The 17306-nt window shown below is 52.8% G+C and overlaps 1 protein-coding gene across 3 annotated transcripts in view; it reads right to left on the bottom strand.

Annotated features, from left to right (window-relative positions):
* The window catches only part of SNX30 (sorting nexin family member 30), a 108709-nt gene extending 97873 nt beyond the window's left edge, over nt 1-10836 (bottom strand). Inside the window, exon 1 of one of the 3 annotated variants that reach the window (XM_077912940.1) lies at nt 10654-10836. In XM_077912940.1, coding sequence (XP_077769066.1) covers nt 10654-10809 — 156 coding nt within the window. In that variant the 5' untranslated portion in view covers nt 10810-10836. The remainder of the gene's footprint in view (nt 1-10653) is intronic. The other 2 variants (XM_077912935.1, XM_077912936.1) reach the window with 2 other exon arrangements.
* Between the last annotated feature and the right edge of the window lie 6470 nt (nt 10837-17306).

Below are 17306 nucleotides of genomic sequence, written 5' to 3'. Positions count from 1 at the left end.
GTATCTAAAGGAAAAGCATCATATTTACAAAGACAGAAAATAGAAAAGTGGTTACCAGGAGCTGGGAGGGAGGGGAATGGGAGTGTCTGCTAATGGGTAGGATGAGGTATCCTTGGGGTAATGAACATACTGAAATTGGACACTGGAGAGAGTTGTGCAACCTGTGAATATACTAAAACCCACCACACTATACACTTTTAAAAAGTGGATTTTATGCTATGTGCTTTATATCTCAATTTTTATTTTAAGAAGTATCTATACCTGGGGCACCAGACTGGGCACAGTGAGCTAAGTGACAAACTCTCGGTTTCAGCTCAGGTCGTGATCTCAGGGTCGTGAGATCAGGCCCTGCGTCCACTCCACGCTCAGTGGGGAGTCTGCTTGAGATTCTCTCTCTCTCTCTCTCTCTCTCTCTCTCTCTCTCCCTCTGCCCCTCCTTCTGCTTGTGTGCCTGTGCTCTCTCTCTAAAATAAATTAATTTTTAAAGTAACAATAAAATAAAAAATAAAAAGCATCTATGTCTTAGAAAATCTATAGTTTAATTTTTGACCTGTTTCTCCCAAAATTTATTTTATTCTTGCCATGATGACTCAGCCAGTCACTAAAACTTGTGACTCAAGAATCTCCCCTGGAAGTAATCTTTTTACTGTCTGCCTGGCACACACATCTCACAGCTGCTCTGGAACCCACAGCTGGAATGGGGGCTGACTTACTCTTTCAGCTCCGGCCCCAGCCATGGTTGCACCTCTGGTCTCAGGCAAGGTATAAGACCCGAGCTGTGTCTCCCAGAGATTTTCCCCATGTAAGAGATTCACTCCCTCTCAGGAGGCACGGCTAGAAAATATGAGGGATGGAAGCTATCAGTTGCCCCATTTCCCTCCCTCACGGATAAAGCTGGTCTGGGAGCAGGAGACTGGCTCTTGAGAACATTCAGACCCCGATTCCTGCTCACTCCTGTGCTTCGAGTGAGCCTGACAATAGGTTTGCCTTTTGCTTAGATTAGAGGCTGGTGTGCAAACAAAACTGAGCAATAAGCTCCCTGGAATCAGTGAGTTAAAACTCCACTGAGACTGCTCCCCCCACCAGGCTTCTGCTCCAACAATCCCCTCCCTGGACCCCCCACCTCTTGACTCCCCCCAACCCACCCCAGCCACGGTGACCTACCAAGCACGGCCCTGCGCCTTCCCCGCTTAGAGTACTGGCCTCCCGATCACCCAGGGTAAGGCCCTCACTGTCTGCCGTTAGAGACGCAGTCTGCCCCCTGCCCACTCTCCAGCGGCCGACCCAGAGGCCGTCTCTCGGGCCAGTCAGGCGACCGCACGCTGCCGCGCTTGGGCACCTGCGGGCTTTCTGCGCCGGTCACTGCTCCTTGCTCCGGCCGCTGCTCAGACACCTACGGCTCCACTCGCCACCTCCAACGTCATCTCCTCTGGGAGAGCCACCGTTTTCCGCAGCACCCTCACTCCCTCTTTCCAGCCTGTACCTTACTCCCACCATGACCATAGCGGGGACTGTCGGTGGGGCGCACAGGTGGTTCAGTTACGTGTCTGCCTTTAACTCAGATCATGATCTCAGGGTCCTGGGATCGAGCCCCGGGCCGGGCTCCCTGCTCAGCGGGGCGGCCGCTTCTCCCTCTGCCTCGCCCCTTCTCCTCTGCCCCTTCCCCTCCCCTGCTTGTGCTCTCCTAGATAGATAGATAGATAGATAGATAGATAGATAGATGATAGATAGATAGATAGATAGATAGATAAAATCTTAAAAAAAAAAAAAAAAAAAACCAAGCCTGTCGGTGCCCACATCCCCCCACCCTGACCAGCTCAGCTGCCAGCACCTGCACTCCTGGGCCCGCCTGCTTCCCCTACCCTGCCCACCCCCGGGGCAGACCGCCACGTGCCTGGGGGTGAAGCGCCCACACACGCCCCCCGGGGAGCAGCGGCCAGTGCCTGGGAACCAGCCTCCCCCGGGCGTGGGGGGCCGAGGTGCGAGCTCTGGGCAGGTTGGGGCGTGGGGGACACCCGGGGAACCTACCACTTCTGGCGCCTGCCCCCGCTCAGTCGGCCACCTGTCCACCAAACTGCTGGCGGCTCCGCTAGCCCGGGGTCCGCTTCCCAAGGCCGTGCAGACACCTGGTGTTTGCACGTATCTGCTCGGGCCGGACACTATCCCAAACACGCACCCCCGTAAAATACCCCAACATTCGGACGGGGGGACACCGAGGCCCACGAGGTTGAGCAACTCGCCCGAGGCCGCAGAGCCGGTATCTTCGGCGCCTTCAATCCTAAGCCAGCTCCTGTGCCCGGGACCGAGAGCCCTGGAGGGGGGTCCTGTTCGTTCTCTCTCGCACGCAGAGCCGGGCGGAGGCCCCAGCTCAAAACCTAAAGGTTTCTGCTTGGGTTAGTGCCCGCCCTCTGCTACCCCGACACGGGCTGGTCTCAGCCGCGAGCCTGCACCCCGGGAGCCTGCACCCTGACCACCCCCTCCCACCCGGCCACGGGGCAGCCGGCGACCCCTGGCACACCTCCCCAGCGAATCCGACGCCCCCACACCACTTCGGGCCCCTTGCCCAAGCCGTCGTTCCTGCGTCTTGATACAAAACCTCTGACTTCGCCCCGAACCTTTAGCAAGAGCCCCCGTCTCTCCTGCCCTCAGCGTCTCCCCTCCACCCGCGTTTACCCCAAGCCACCACCCTTCTTACCCCCAACGCGCCACAGCCCCCCCCCTTCCGAAAGACTCATTGTCCACCTCAACTTCCGCATCTTCCATGGCCATTTTTTAAAAGATGTTACTTATTTATTCTTGAGAGACACAGAGAGACAGAGACAGAGACACAGGCAGGGGGAGAAGCGGGCCCCGACGGGGGACTCGATCCCGGGACCCCGGGATCGCACCCTGAGCTGAAGGCAGATGCTCAACCGCTGAGCCACCCTCGTGCCCCCTCCACAGCCATTTTTATTTGGATTTTTAGGGGTTACGCATCTATATGATACGGAGGAGCTTCCCGGAAGCAGCATCTGCGCTTAGCCCTGAACTCCGAGTAGGCTTCCAAGGGTGGGGTTCAGACAACCTCTGTCCTGATCCTGCCTCAAACTGCACCCCGATCACCTACACTTCCTGCTCGCACTTGCCTCCCAGTCTGCACCCCCTCTCTGGGAGGGCGCCTGTCATGCCCACTATACCAACACGAGTGGTCTTTGCATTTTCTAATCTGTCTTCTTGAAGGAACAGCTCCCACCAAAACCCCGTTAATGCCTCCCTACTCCCTCTTTCACTGCCAGCCACTCCCCGTCCCAAGCACCCATCACACAGTCCTCTGCTCAAAAACCCTCTAGGGTTGCCTCCTGCCCACAGGATAAAAGCTCAGCTCCGCAGCACAGCATGCAATGCAGTCCTGGGTCTGCTGACCTGTGTCCCCACCTCCTCACTCACCACCCCCCACCTCTGGACCCTCAAAACCCATCCCGACACATCCCTCGACTCCATCCAGTTGCAGCGGCCACAGGTCTTTCCCATCTCAGGAGCTTTGCTCAGGCGACTCTCTCAGCCCATGATGCTCTCCCCACCCCATACCCAAAGGGCTCCCCAAACTTCAAGGGCCCAGAGAAAACACCACCTCTGTCACCGTAGCTGACTTGCAGACATACACCCCGACAATGGGGCTGGCCAATAGGAACTAAGCTCCCCTTCCCAATACTCCCAAAGGAAAATTCAATTTTTATTTCACATTTTAAGGTCAATGTATCTAACAATTTTTTTTCGTGTCAAGTGACAAACTCAACTGAAGACAGTGTCAATAAAAGGGAACTCACAACATCCTGTAAGCAAGCAGCAGCGCTAGCTTCAGGCATAGCTGGCCCAGGTGGATCCAGGATCCAAGTGACCTCCGGGCCCGTCCCCCGCTTCCCTCCCAGCCCTACGCTCTGGCCTCAGTAGCCTCTCTCCACATGGCAGCAAACAAGGGTTCATAATCATAACCCTGGCATCCACCTGAACAAATCTCAAGAAAGACTGCCTGGCTCTCCGAAAGGCACGTGTTCACCACGGAAGATATTTTGGCCAACGGAAGATACTGATCAAAGACCCAAAAGGTCTTTCAGGGTGTTCCTCCCCAAGCCCAGAGCCTTCCGCCCTGCTTCACACAGCATCCCTCCCAGCAGCTGCTTCCTCTCTAGGCCTCCCTCCTCAGTGGCCCCTACTCTTGTTGAGCACCCCCCCACCCCCCACCACAGTTCTAGTTCCTACGGAAACTCCTGGATTTTAACATCACCTCCTCCCACTGACCCTCTAGCCCTGGGGGTGATAGCACTTTCCTGCTGTTGCCACTCTACTCATCTCACCGTCTTCTGCTGGACCTCTCATGTCTCCCATCACCTACGTAACTAACTCCCTGTGTTAGAGCCTCTCAGTCTGAGATACCTAGAGCGGTTTTTCACCCTGACTGGGCCACAGCTGATGCAGACACTGATGAACACCAGGCAGGAATGCAAAAGAAAATACGGAGAGTATGCCACCTAGCAAGAACTACCCTCACCACCTCACGTTTATTGAAGGCCCACTATGTAGCAGACACAACTCTAAGGATGAACTCCCCAGATCCATCAGCCCTGGGACATAGGTGTTTCTGTTAGCCCCTCCTTAACAATGAGGAAACTGAGGCTCAGAGAGGTTAAATAATTTGCTCTTACAAAGACTGTGGGTAGGCAGAGCAGGGGTTCAAACATCCAGCCAGGCTCTGGAGTGCCAAGTAGAGAGTGTTTCCAGTCAGAGGGTACTCAACAGCATCAAGTGCTACGTGGAAGGCAAGGGTCAGGATAGACAAGGACGGTGAAGGGGCTCCTGGATTTTGCAAAAAGGAAGTCATGAGTAAAGTCAGCAGGGACGCCTGGGTGGTTCAGTGGGTTAAGTATCTGCTTTCAGCTCAGGCCTCGATGCCAGGGTCCTGGGATCAAGTCCCACATCGGGATCCCTGCTCAGTGGGGAGTCTGCTCCTCCCTCTCCCTCGGCCCCTCCCCAACTGTGCTCTCTTCTCACCCACTCTAATAAATAAAATCTTAAAAAAAAAAAAAAGTAGACAGAGTAGGCTAAGGAGTTAGCAAATAAGACAACAGGGGCAGGCTGTAAAGAGTCACTGAATAGGTCATGAGATGGGGAAGAAGCAGGCATCACAGCAGGGTTTTCTTGACTCCTGGTCTGTTTTCAAGGCGAGGGTGACTGGGCATGTTTAAGTACTGATGGAATGAGCCAGCCGAGAGGGAGTGTGAAGACACAGGCACGAATGAGGAATAATGAACAGAGCAAGGTCTCTGAGAGGCCAGATGGGCAGGCCACATAGTCCAGGAGCGGATCAGAAGCCCCTCTCTGGTACCTGGGGGCAACCAAGAAATGATGGCTACGGATTCAGGTCATTTCATAGTCTGGAAAAAGAAGTTCCTTTATGGTGGCTTCCGTCTTCCCATCAGCAAAACAGGAGGGAGGAGCAGAGGGACAGAAGGCGTGAGAACAGAGAGAAGCTTCAGATGGGCCAGGGCGCACCCTGGGAGCCTCTGTGTAAAGAAAGGAGCGCCCAGCACTACTGAGGCCCCAACTGTGGTTGGTACCCATGAACCTACACTGGCAGCAATTCTCTGGGTGCATTTGCATCCTAGGCGTAGGCAAAGGACCTGAGCCAATGGAATGATCCAGGTGGGGTGTAAAAGGAGAGCAAGGGAATAGAGGAAAGGAATTAACGGGAGAACTGATGAGACTAGTGGTGCAACCTGAAGGAGGGGGGTGAGTAAAAGCGGTTAGGGAACAGGTGCAGTCAGTCCTGACTGACTGGGAAGAGGGGAAGGTGAGAGACGATGCTATCCCATGGAATTATGTCAAAGCTGGAACCTTTCTGAGTACGGGTGTGGCCAGGGAGAGGGCGGCTGAATTGAAAAAGAGGTCAAGGTGTGTGGAGATAAAGTCAAGAAGCTGATAGTTTTGAAGGTTTTAACAGAGTCCCTGAAGGAGAGGACATAATTTGAGAAGACAGTGAGTTAGGGCCTCGAGATTTTAATGAATGAGAAGTAGGGGACTTAGAAATGACAGGGAACAGAAAGTCATGGAAGTCCTGTGATGGATGTTTGTGCCCGCTCCACATTCCTTCGTTCCTCCTTCTATTAGCAGCATCCTGATCCGGCTGCAGGAACCCTCTGTCCTCCCCAGGCACACAGGGGGCTTCTGAAATACTAGTAATATTCTCTTAACCTGGGGAGTAGGAACATGAGTGTTTATTGTTCTTTAGTCTTTAAACGTTTTATATGCTTTATACGTACATTTCACAGTTCAAACAAACAGACCTGCGAAAACTTCCTTTCTCCACTCTCCGAAGATAAGGACCTGGTGCAGGTCCGGGCAGTCAGAGTTAACAAAGCTTGATTTCGGTGCCTGACCCAGTTCAGGCCCATGAGACACCAGCCCAGGGCTTTGGCTGGAGCTATTAGGAAAGAGGTGCTCTCTTTCTGCTGAAGTTGTGAGGCTTATTTGTAGAACATATCCCCTCGCTAGCTTGAGAATAAAACTAACACAGAAGAAAGCAGAGCCTAGAGACAGAGAGTGACAGATTTCCAATATGATTTGAATACCTAGTTCCAGCCCCTCCTGAAGTCGAATTACCTAGGGCTTTTCTTTTTCTTTTTAAGATTTTATTTATTTATTTGACAGAGATTGAGAGAGAAAAAAACACAAGCAAGGGGAGCTGCAGGCAGAAGGGGAGGGAGAATGGGCTCCCCCCGGAGCTGGGAGCCCAACGCAGGGCTCGAGCCCCAGGCCCCGAGGATCGTGACCTGAGCTGAAGGCAGATGCCCAACCAACTGGGCCTCTCAGGTGCCCCTACCTGGGGCTTTTCAAAGCATAAACCACTAGATTTTGTTTTTCTTTGCCAGTTTGCATTTGGTTTATGTCCTTTTAACTAGAAATTCCATAATTCAGTGGAATAGCCAAATAAAGGATTCTCAATTCAACAGCCCGTGTGATCCTTTTCAACACATAAGTCAAATCGTGCTCTCCTGCTGAAGACCCTGCAGTGGCACTCAGAGTAAAGGCCACCATTCTCAGGTGGCCTATGAGGCCCTACAGAATCTGGATCCTTGCTCTCAGCTATTAGTCAACAACTCTATTGTTCACTCTGCCCCAGGCACAGTGGCCTCGAGGCTATTCCATACTACACCAGCCAGATGCTTCAAGCCTCTGCTTTAGCTGTTCCTTCCACCTGGACACGCCTCCAGACATCCGCTCACTGACTCCCCCCCTCACCTCCTCCAAATCTCAAATTCTCGGAAGGCCTATCCAAATCCTCCTCCCACAGCCGGTGATCCTGAACCTCCCCCCACCAACCTAGTCTTTCTCCCTTCCATAGCATATATTATATAATATAGTATGTGCTCACTAAAACGTACCCAATGAGGGCAGGAGTCTTCCACTGGTTGACTCATCTCAAGTTCCTGGAACGGTGCCTATCCTGTAGTAGGCCCTCAAATATGTGAAGGAACAAATAAAATGACATGGGCTTCCAGGGAGAAGAGCTTAGTTCGTAAAAAGGCAGTGGAGAGAAAGGACACTGAGCTCCATCTCTTGATCCTGATATAAGTGGAGTGTAGGGAGAAAAGACACCTCATTTCGAAGACTTTTGGAGAAGCTGTAACCTAAGAGGGCAGGAAGTAGGGGGAAGAGTTCAGTGAAGAGGCTGAGGATATGGGAAGGGGTGTTAACCAGTTGGGGCTTGAGTGGGCTTGGTGTGTAAGTTTGGGGAGACATATAAAAGCTGGAGGCTGAGTCAGGGGAGAAGCAGCTTAGAGTGGTTTGCAGATGAAAGTAAGAACAAGGCAGGCCAAGTGGTTTATTTACATTAGGTGGAGATGAAGGAGGTAGTAATGGAAGGCCTGTGAGTTCATCTGGCATGAAAAGAATTAGTACAAGCAATCCTTCGAAGATAGGAAGGATTCTTAGAAGTTGGTGGATGAAAAAGCCCTCGTATTTGGTTGTCATTTGCTTCTTGAGCAAGCATCCCAGACGCCGCTCAGAAGCATCCGCGGGACCAAGACACAAGGCTTGCCTGTTCTTGGCGACATCCTGGGTCCACAGAAAGTAACCCCCCTCTGCATAATATAATAACCCTGTACCATGAGCAGCCTGTCAAACCCTCATTCTCCAAGCCCAGAACTGATTCTGAACCAACATCCAAGATCACAACTCCATTGTCCAAAAAAGGCGAGAAAACAAGTTTCTTTTCAAAGACGGATCAGAGGACTCAGCTTTCCTACCTGTCCTCCCGTGACCCCCAGGCTGCCTGGGCAAGAGAAAGAGGGTAAAGAGAAGGCTTCCTTCCACCGATCCTGACTCACCTCTGTTGCACGCTAGCTTCTCTCTACAAAAATTTCTTCACAGTTGCTAGAACACACGTGCATGCCAAGATTCAAGGAAAATGTTACTTCCAGTCAAGGAGAAGAATTGGTTACTTAACCTCTAAGGAAAAGCGGCTTACTATAAATCAGGCCCTTGGGAGTGATGTCATTTTGATGCTTCTTACAGCTGTAAGGAGACTTATTAAATATTCAATAATTAATAAGAACAGCTTCAAAATTGTCTTTCTCACAGAACTGCCCCTGTAAAAGAAGCCAGCGGGAAGGAGACTTGGGCCTGACTTCCCGCCCACCAACAAGACCTTAGTGGTACAGGGCGTCTGTCCTCCCAGTATTTACTAAAATGCCCATATTTCTGAGGCAGGTATCCTCCGGGAGAGGATCATTAAGCAATTGTTTAAACCCGTGGGAGCACCTGGCTGACTCAGTCAGAAGAACATGCGACTCTGGATTGCAGGGCCATGAGTTTAAGCCCCACACTGGGTGGGTAACGATTACTAAAAATTATAACAGTAATAATAATAAATACAAACATTTTAAAAATAAATAAAATAGCCACCAGTGGCCGCAGCATTCAAGACGGTTCCAATAATCCCTACCTCCCGGTATTTATTCCCTCTTCCCACTTTGTACAAGCACTGGTTTGTGTGACAAACAGAATATGGCAGGATTATGTCACTTCCAAGACCAGATTTTACAGGAGTGTAGCTTGAGTCCTGGGATCTCTTGCTCTCTTAGAACACTTGTTCTGGGGGGAAACCAGCTGCCAGGTCAAGGAGCCCTGTGAGGAGGATCTAAGGCCTGCCAACAGCCCAGTGAGTGAGCTTGGGAGCTGATCCTCCCGCAACCGAGCCTTCAGATGACCCAGCCCTGGTCAATACCTTGACCGCTACCTCAAAAGAGACCTGAGGTCAGAACCACCTGGCTAAGCTGCTTCTAGCTGACACCACTGACCCACACACACTATTTTCAGGTGCTAAATTTCAGAGTAATCTGTTACACAGAAATCGATAATTCACTACCCTGAGAAGGAAAATCAGAAGGTTTAACTTGGGTCTCTATCCTACATAGGTGTAGTGTAGGAACAATGTCTCCGTTTGTAAGAAAGCCACAAATTATTCATTCAGTCACTCAACAACTGCTTACTGAATGTCAAATATGCACCGGGTATTTCCAAGCAACATCACCCTTCCTATATAGTTTATCATCTATAAAATAAAGAGAAAAAAATCACCAACAGCCCTCTCCGTCCCCCTCCCCCCCACACACACCTGCCTCAAGCTGCTCAATCCATTGGTTTCATTAGCTTTTTAAATCTTTTTGTTCCTAATGCTCTACTCCTCACTCCCGGCTTTCATAAACTCTTTCACGAAGGTACATCAAGTTCCCCTCCATGGCTATTTTGAGTGCTCCATGCACTGATACTCATTTTTCTCCTACCACACGCCCTCCCATCTACGGGGGAAAGAATTAGGTCCTCTGATTCCATGTAGCACTGGGCCAAGGAAGAATTCACTAGGAGGAGGGGATCCGGATCACAGGTGTTAAGAACAATTCTAATGTCTGCAATGAGAGGGCAGGTGGCCACGGCAGCCGAGGTGGAGGGGCAGGGGGGTGCCGGCCTCCCCCCCCCACCCCCACCCCCCCCGGACCCTGGACTCCTGTTGTCTCTCCAAGCCGCACCAGGATCAGGCTCCTCTAAGGAACTCAGGAGCCTCCTTCTGCACAAAGAAGGTCAAAGGGCGGCTTTCTTTCCATCCACCACAAACCGGGCCTCTGGCAAAGCTGACCAGTGGGGAAGGCCCCAGACAGAAGCCACAGCCAGACCGTGCCCTCGGCTGGGGTCCGCCGGGGTCCGAGTCAGGGGACTCCTCGGGGCGCACAGCAAACCTCAACAAGGCTCACCCCACATGCCGAGCGTGGGGAAGGCCACGCCCGCCGGTCCTGCCCGGCACCCAAAGCCCTGAACTCTTGCCGCCCCGCAGTCCCAGGAAAGTGGGGGAAGCCACAAGTGCGCGGGCGGCCGGCCTTCGGGGACGCACCGGCGGGACACACGCGCCCCCGGCCCCGCCGTCACCGGCGCTCGCCACCCGCCCCGGCCCGCCCCGGCCCGCCCCGGCCCGCCCCGCCCCGCAGCGAGCGCGCCCTCCGCGAAGGCTCGGGGTCGCGGGCACGGCCGCCCCGGGCAGGGGCGCAGCGGGGGCGCGGCCCGGGGTCCGGAGGGAGCCCCGCCCGCCCCCGCCCCGCCCCCGCTCCCCGGCGCGCGCCCCACCTTGTCGCCGAAGCTGCGAGCCGTCAGCAGGTCCGGGCTGGGCGTGCTGTCGCCGCCCACGGCCTCCTCGCTGCTGGAGCCGGCCAGCGGGTGCGGCATGTCGAGCAGGGAGTGCGGCCCGGTGGACGGCAGGCCCCTGGGGGGCCCGCCCGACATGGCGCGCGCCGCCGCCGCTTCCTCCCGTGCCCGCCGCGCCCCGCTCCCGGCGCCCCGCTCCCGGCGCCCCGCTCGGCCGCGCAAGGTCCGAGGCCCTGCGCCCGCCCGGCCGGGAGCCGCCGCCGCCGCCGCCGGCTCGTCTCTGCCCGCGCGGGCCCGGCTGGGCTGGGCTGGGCTGGGCTGGGCTGGGCTGCTCCGCTCCGCACCGCGCGCCCCCGCTGCGCGCCCGAGGCCCCGCTCCGCGCCCGAGCCCGAGCCTGAGCCCGAGCCCGAGCCCGAGCCCGCCGCCGCTCGCTCGCACCTTGGCCGGGGGCGCCCAGCCCGCCCCGCCACGCCGCCCACAGCCCGCCTGCGGCCCCGCCCCCGCCGCGCCTCGGCTGCCAGAGGAGGGAGGGGGAGGAGGGGGAGGGGGAGGAGAGAGGAGGAGGGGGAGGAGGGAGAGGGAGGAGGGAGGAGAAGGAGGAGGGAGAGGGAGGAGAAGGACGGGGAGGAGGGAGGGGGAGGAGGGAAGAGGGGGAGGAGGGAAGAGGGGGAAGAGGGGAGGGAGGAGGGAGAGGGAGGAGAAGGAGGAGGGAGGAGGGGGAGGGAGGAGAAGGAGGGGGAGGAGGAAGAGGGGGAAGAGGGAGGAAGAGGGAGGACGGAGGGGAGGAGGGAGGCAGGGGAGGGGGCGGAGGAGGCGCGCCCGGAGCCCCGCCCCCGCCCGCCCGCAGGAAGCGCGCCCCGAGCCCGGCCGCAGCCCTCCGCGTGGCCACTCTGGCCTCCGAGAGGCCGCCGGGGGGAGGCTGCGCGCCGTCCGCGGACGAAGGTTCAACGGAAATCAGCGGTGGAGAAAGACGTTGGAGCCTCCCGACCCGCTGCACCCGCGCGGACCGGGGCGCCCGCGGCAGCCGCCGGGGGGGCGGGAGTCGGGGTCTTCTGGCCTCGAAGACGCCCCGAAATGGAAGGAATCACGCCGCGTAATCGCACCAAAGGCCCCGAGGCGCGGAGGAGCGGGAGCACCCCGTGGGGCACGGAGACCGGAGCGCGGGAGGCGGTGGGAGCCTCCCCCAGGCCCGTAGCCCACCCGGGCCAGGCCGCACCTCGCAGGAGGGAGCGTGGGAAAGGCAGGGCTGCCTCAATGAGGCACGGTTCAAACTTACACCTTGACCCAACCGGCTTTTTTCATGCGCTCCTGCCTCCTTTCCAGGCCTTTGGCTGAGCTGCTGTTAGCAAAGTAGAGTCACAGAGGTCGGAGGTCGAAGCTCACCTCTTACCCCACCTTACCTGTCTCTGCAGCTTCTTTTCTCAGGACCAGGTCAGTAGAAGGCACCAGTCTGCACAGGAACAGGTGGCTTCTAGGGACGCCTGGGTGGCTCAGTCCCTTAAGCATCTGCCTTGCTCAGGTCCTGACCCCGGGTCCTGGGCTCCAGCCCCATGTGGGGCTCCCTGCCCAGGGGGAGCCTGCTTCTACCTCCCCCTCTACTGCTCCCCCCCCCCGTTTGTGCGCTCACATTCTCTCAAATAATAAAATCTTAAAAAAAAAAAAACAGATGGCTTCTAGCAAAGTATTGGGTAAAGTGGCTCATGGGGAAGGAAGATAGTACTTTTTCCTGAAGATTTCAACCTCTTTAGGTTTCCAGTTTCACCTGACAAACTTTGCAGTTGGAATTCACTGTGTTCTCCACACCTTTGAGAAACAAGTAATGCTTCAGCAGGAGAACCCGGCACAAAAGATCACTCAGAGACTTCAAAGACCTTCCTGTATCTTTCCTGGTGTCATTCGCTGGGCCTCAGCCCTCAAGTTATCAACTTTTCCCTCCCGGACACGGGTCTGCCTCGGTTGGTGAAGACAGGATTCAGAGGGCATTGTGAACAATTTTATTTTTTTTTAAGATTTTATTTATTAAGAGAAATGCAGAGAGAGAGAAGCAGAGACACAGGCAGAGGGAGAAGCAGGCTCCATTCAGAGAGCCTGATGTGGGACTCGATCCTGGGTCTCCAGGGTCACACCCTGGGCTGCAAGCGGCGCTAAACCGCTGAGCCACCGGGGCTGCCCTGTGAACAATTTTAAATGCTGCACCTGTGTACCTCCCTCACAAGAAGGCCAATGCCCGGTGGTCCTAGAGGTGGGGTCAAATGAATAATTTTACATTCAAGGGCTGCTTACAACTGCTACAGACTCTATTAACTGTTCTTATTAGTATCAAAGTAAATAGCATGGATAGAGCTAGAAATGAGTGTTTGGTAGATGGATAACATAGATGTTTCTTACCGAATAGCGTTAATTTATTTTAACAACCAAGCCATCTTAACGTAATAGAGATCTTATTTTATGAAGACTGGACTCAGCTTTCTCCTTAGGTCACCAGGGAAGAGTGAAAAGATTGCCACATTTGGATTCCTGTTTAGTCACTACAAGTGGGTGACCATGAGCAAGTTACCTAACCTAGAAAGAAGGAGGGAGCAGGTAATAATACTCACCCTGGTGGTAGTTGTAGAATAGCATATTTGAGATGTACCATTCCCAGCAGAATGCTGGTGTGGAAGAGACATTCCCTTCCTCTCCATCAGGTTTTCTTTACTACTGTTACAAACACTGATCATAGAGTTTTCATGACAACATGCTGCATTCCGAACTCCTCTATTTGCTTAGTTGGGTCAGAGTACCATTTTTCTGTGCTCCTTCCAAAAACAAACAACCCCCCCACCACCACCACCAGAGAAAACCAGAGTTCCTAAAAGGCCATATGAAAGAGTTTATTCACTTATTTCTCCAGTTTCCTGGTTGGTCAGTGGCATCTGGCCACAATGATCCGGTGAGTAGTCATCAAAACTAAAGAAAGTGAGCTTCTATGAAAAACATTTTGGTATAAAGTTTCCACCATTCAAATTTAGCCCAGGACTGCCTATTCATACTCACCACTTCCTGTTGTATTTCAGTGTTCCTTGTGGTGGGAAATTGTCCCTGAAATAACATGAAGTGTCCTATGTGACTATGCTTCTACTGAAAGCTTTCAGAGCAACACGGTGGGAAGGAAGAAATGTGAAGTTTTTATATCTGAACACGAGGTTGTAGTGTTTGTTGGAATGTATGGAGGGAAGCTTGGGATCTCTAGGGCTGAGTTGTGAAGAAGAATGCACTGGGTGTTACGTGCCTGGGGACATGGGGTGGCGGGTGGGGGGAGACGCCACCAGACCCAAGAACACAGGATGGGGCCTTCCACCCTCCATACGGAATGTTAGGCACTGAGGCTGGCACCTTTCAGGAGACAGGGCCTTGGACCCCGGAATTCGCTAAGTTTGCCAAACTGGAATCCTGCAAACCTCACTAGCAAGTCTATCAGGGCTTTTCCACGAGCACCCAGACTTCAGACCTCAGAAACAAAGCAGAGTCACAACAAAGCATTCTCTCTTTCTCTTCCCTGGTACAGCATGTGCTTAGGCCTTATTCATGTTTGTGTTAGCTGCTTATCCTCTCCTGGTTTTTAATACAATCGTAGCTTTATTTTATATGGCATCCCAAGCCCTGCCTCAAAATAACACCACCACTTCTGAAGTGGACGGCTGATGAGGACAAAGAAGGTTTTCAAAGAGCATTCAGGGTGACATGTAGAAAGCCACAGAAGGCTATCTCACACAAGCACCACTGAGAAGACACTATCCCCAACACAGGCAAAACTGTGTGGACAATTTGATTCAGCCAACGAGGTCCCAGGAAAAAGCAAAACCCAGCAGGTCCACTTGAGGCCAGGATCTGAAGAGTTTTGCAAACATGAAATTGGACCTTGCCCCAGGACCAGCAGAGAGGCTTGTGGGTAAATGATAGGATGATTTTATACTTCCATGTCGAAGCTCATGGCCCCCAGAAGCACAGAGACCGTCTGGCAGTGAATAATGCAACACAGACCATGGAGTTTCGCCCCAGATCCCCCCGTGAATTTGATAAATTGCAAGTTTTTAGACCCCACCCAAGAGATTCTGATTCTGGGGTGGGCCTGGTACTGACATCTTTCAACCCCCCCCAGGTGATGCTGATACTGATCTATAAACTATACTCTGAGAAACACTTTCTGAGCTCCACTCACTTCTCTAAACCGTAAGATGACATTCCAAACCACTTTTTGTAAATAGCGCTTTTAAGTGCTTACTTTGGAGAAATTTCCTGTTTGCTGAAAAGTTTCCTAAAAGACAAATTTCTCTTACAAAATTTCCTATGACAGGGACCTTCTGCTCTAAACTGTTTATGGTTATTTTTATGGAGCATCTACCAGGTGCTTAAAATTTGGGAGAAGAGCACAGATGAACTAAACTATCTGTTGACAGATTCATTTCATAGCTCTGCTCGTGAAATGCCTCACAACACAGTGGGTATTTCTCAGAGCCCAAAAAAGTTCTTTGGATGGCCCTGCAAGCTCCTAGTAACTGGGCTTCGTCTGGCCATAGAAATGGCATTCACCACCTTCACAAGGAAGGCTCTGGGGGGCAGGATGTATTCTTTCGTGGAGGCAACCCATTAGAGATGGTGAGCTGGAGAAGATACAGAGCTGACAAGTCCTGGAATAGCCCTGGCATTGAGTCTTATTAGCAGTGAAAGGAAGGAAAACCTGTTTCCTGGCTGTGTGCTACATGATAATTTTGGGTTTCATCATTAAGAATGATCCTTAAAAGGCATCGAGGAGGTAAACACCCAGACATCCTATGACCCAGTGGTTCCACTCCCAGAACACAGCAGAAATGCATGTGTATATTCATCAAAAGATGGATTGGAGAATCTCCACGGCAGCACTATTTGTCTTAGCCAAAGCTAAAAACAATTTACATAACTGTCAACAGCGGTATAGCCACCCAAGGGAATGTTCTACAGCAATGACAGCGAAGGAACAACATGGGGAGTGGATCTCACACACACAGTTTTTAAAAAAGTAATCCCTGTGCCTAAGGGGGCAGCTCAAACTCATGATCCTGAGATCAGGAGTCACATGCTCTACTGACTGAGACAAGCACAATGGTGAATGAAAGAAGCCAGATACAAAGGAGTGTCTACTGGGGGCGCGTGGGTGGCTCCATCAGTTCAGTGTCCAACCGTTGATCTCAGCTCAAGTCTTGATCTCAGGCTCATGAGTTCAAGCCCTGCGTTGGGCCCCACATGGGGCCTGGAGCCTCCTAGAAAGAAGGGAAGGAAGGGAGGGAGGGAGGGAGGAAGGGAGGGAGGGAGGGAGGGAGGGAGGATCTACTTTATGACTCCCAACTGTCTGAAGTTCAAAAACAGGCACAACTGCAGTGCTAGAAGTCTGAATGGTGCTATCTTGTGGGGGTTTCTGGAGTACTGATAACATTGTATCTTGATCCGAGGGCTGGTGCACACAATGCACTTATGATTTGTGAGCCTTTATGTTAGGCTTCGTTAAAAGTTTACATTAAAAAAAAATTTTTTTTAAAGGCAATGGGTCTACGTCCCTTGCTTCATAAATGAGGAAGCTGAAGCCCAGAGATATCAAGCAACCTGTTCCAGGGCAATCAGCGAGTCCTACTGCAAAGTGCTTCCTTCCATTTGGAGGCACAGCGCTTCACACGTGGGCTGGGGCAACAAGTAGAGCCAGAGGTAAAGGAGCGGGGACAGAAAGAGGGAAAAGGAGAGCGGGGGTAGCACCTATTCTTTGCTACCTGGCTCCCTTCCCTGCTGGCTGCCCCGGTTCCCTTCCTCCCTCCCCGCGAACGCAGGCTCGAGGCCTGCCTGCAGCTGCTACAGCCACCTTGTGGCCGGGAGTGGAGACGTCCCTGTGTCGCGGACACCGCTCAGTCCCGCACCTGACTCCAGGCTTCTTCAGTAGAAAGGAAACATCCCCAATTTTTCCCACTCAGGAAAAATTAGAGGGGGAGACAAACCATGAGAGACCCCTAACTCTGGGAAACAAACAAAAGGGTTGCGAAAGGGAAGGTGGGGGGTGGGGTAGCTGGGTGACAGGCACCAAGGAAGGCACTTGATGGGATGAGCACTGGGTGTTATATGTTGACAAATCGAACTTCAATAAAAACAAATGTAAAAAGAAAGAAAGAAAAAGAAAAAGAAAAAAGAAAAAGAAAAAGAAAAAGAAAAAGAAAAAGAAAAAGAAAAAGAAAAAGAAAAAGAAAGGAAATACCCCTATGGTCTCAGGCAGTTGAGTTGGGATCCCCATGACATGCAGCTGAACTCATCCTTGGGGGATTCAGAAGAACAGCAATGCAGGCAGGTAGGGGAGGGTCTCAGAAGAGAGCCCTCCTTTGGGGGCAGCCACATCTGCAGCATTCTCAAAAAGGGGCAATACCGTCCCTGAAAGGGGTAAAAATTGGTCCTTGCGGTCACAGTAGGGGAAAAAACAATCTTAGGTATCAGTTTATGGCTCTCCAAAACTAACCAACAAAATTTTATTCTTTAATGTCTAATTTTTCTTGTTTGGGGAAATGTTTTTTAAAAGATTTTTATTTATTTCTTAGAGAAAGCAAGAGAGCGCACATGAATGGGGGGAAGGGCAGAGGGA

This window comes from Canis aureus, chromosome 10, assembly GCF_053574225.1.
Source record: "Canis aureus isolate CA01 chromosome 10, VMU_Caureus_v.1.0, whole genome shotgun sequence".
Taxonomy (NCBI): domain Eukaryota; kingdom Metazoa; phylum Chordata; class Mammalia; order Carnivora; family Canidae; genus Canis; species Canis aureus.
This window is presented reverse-complemented; position numbering and strand designations above follow the sequence as displayed.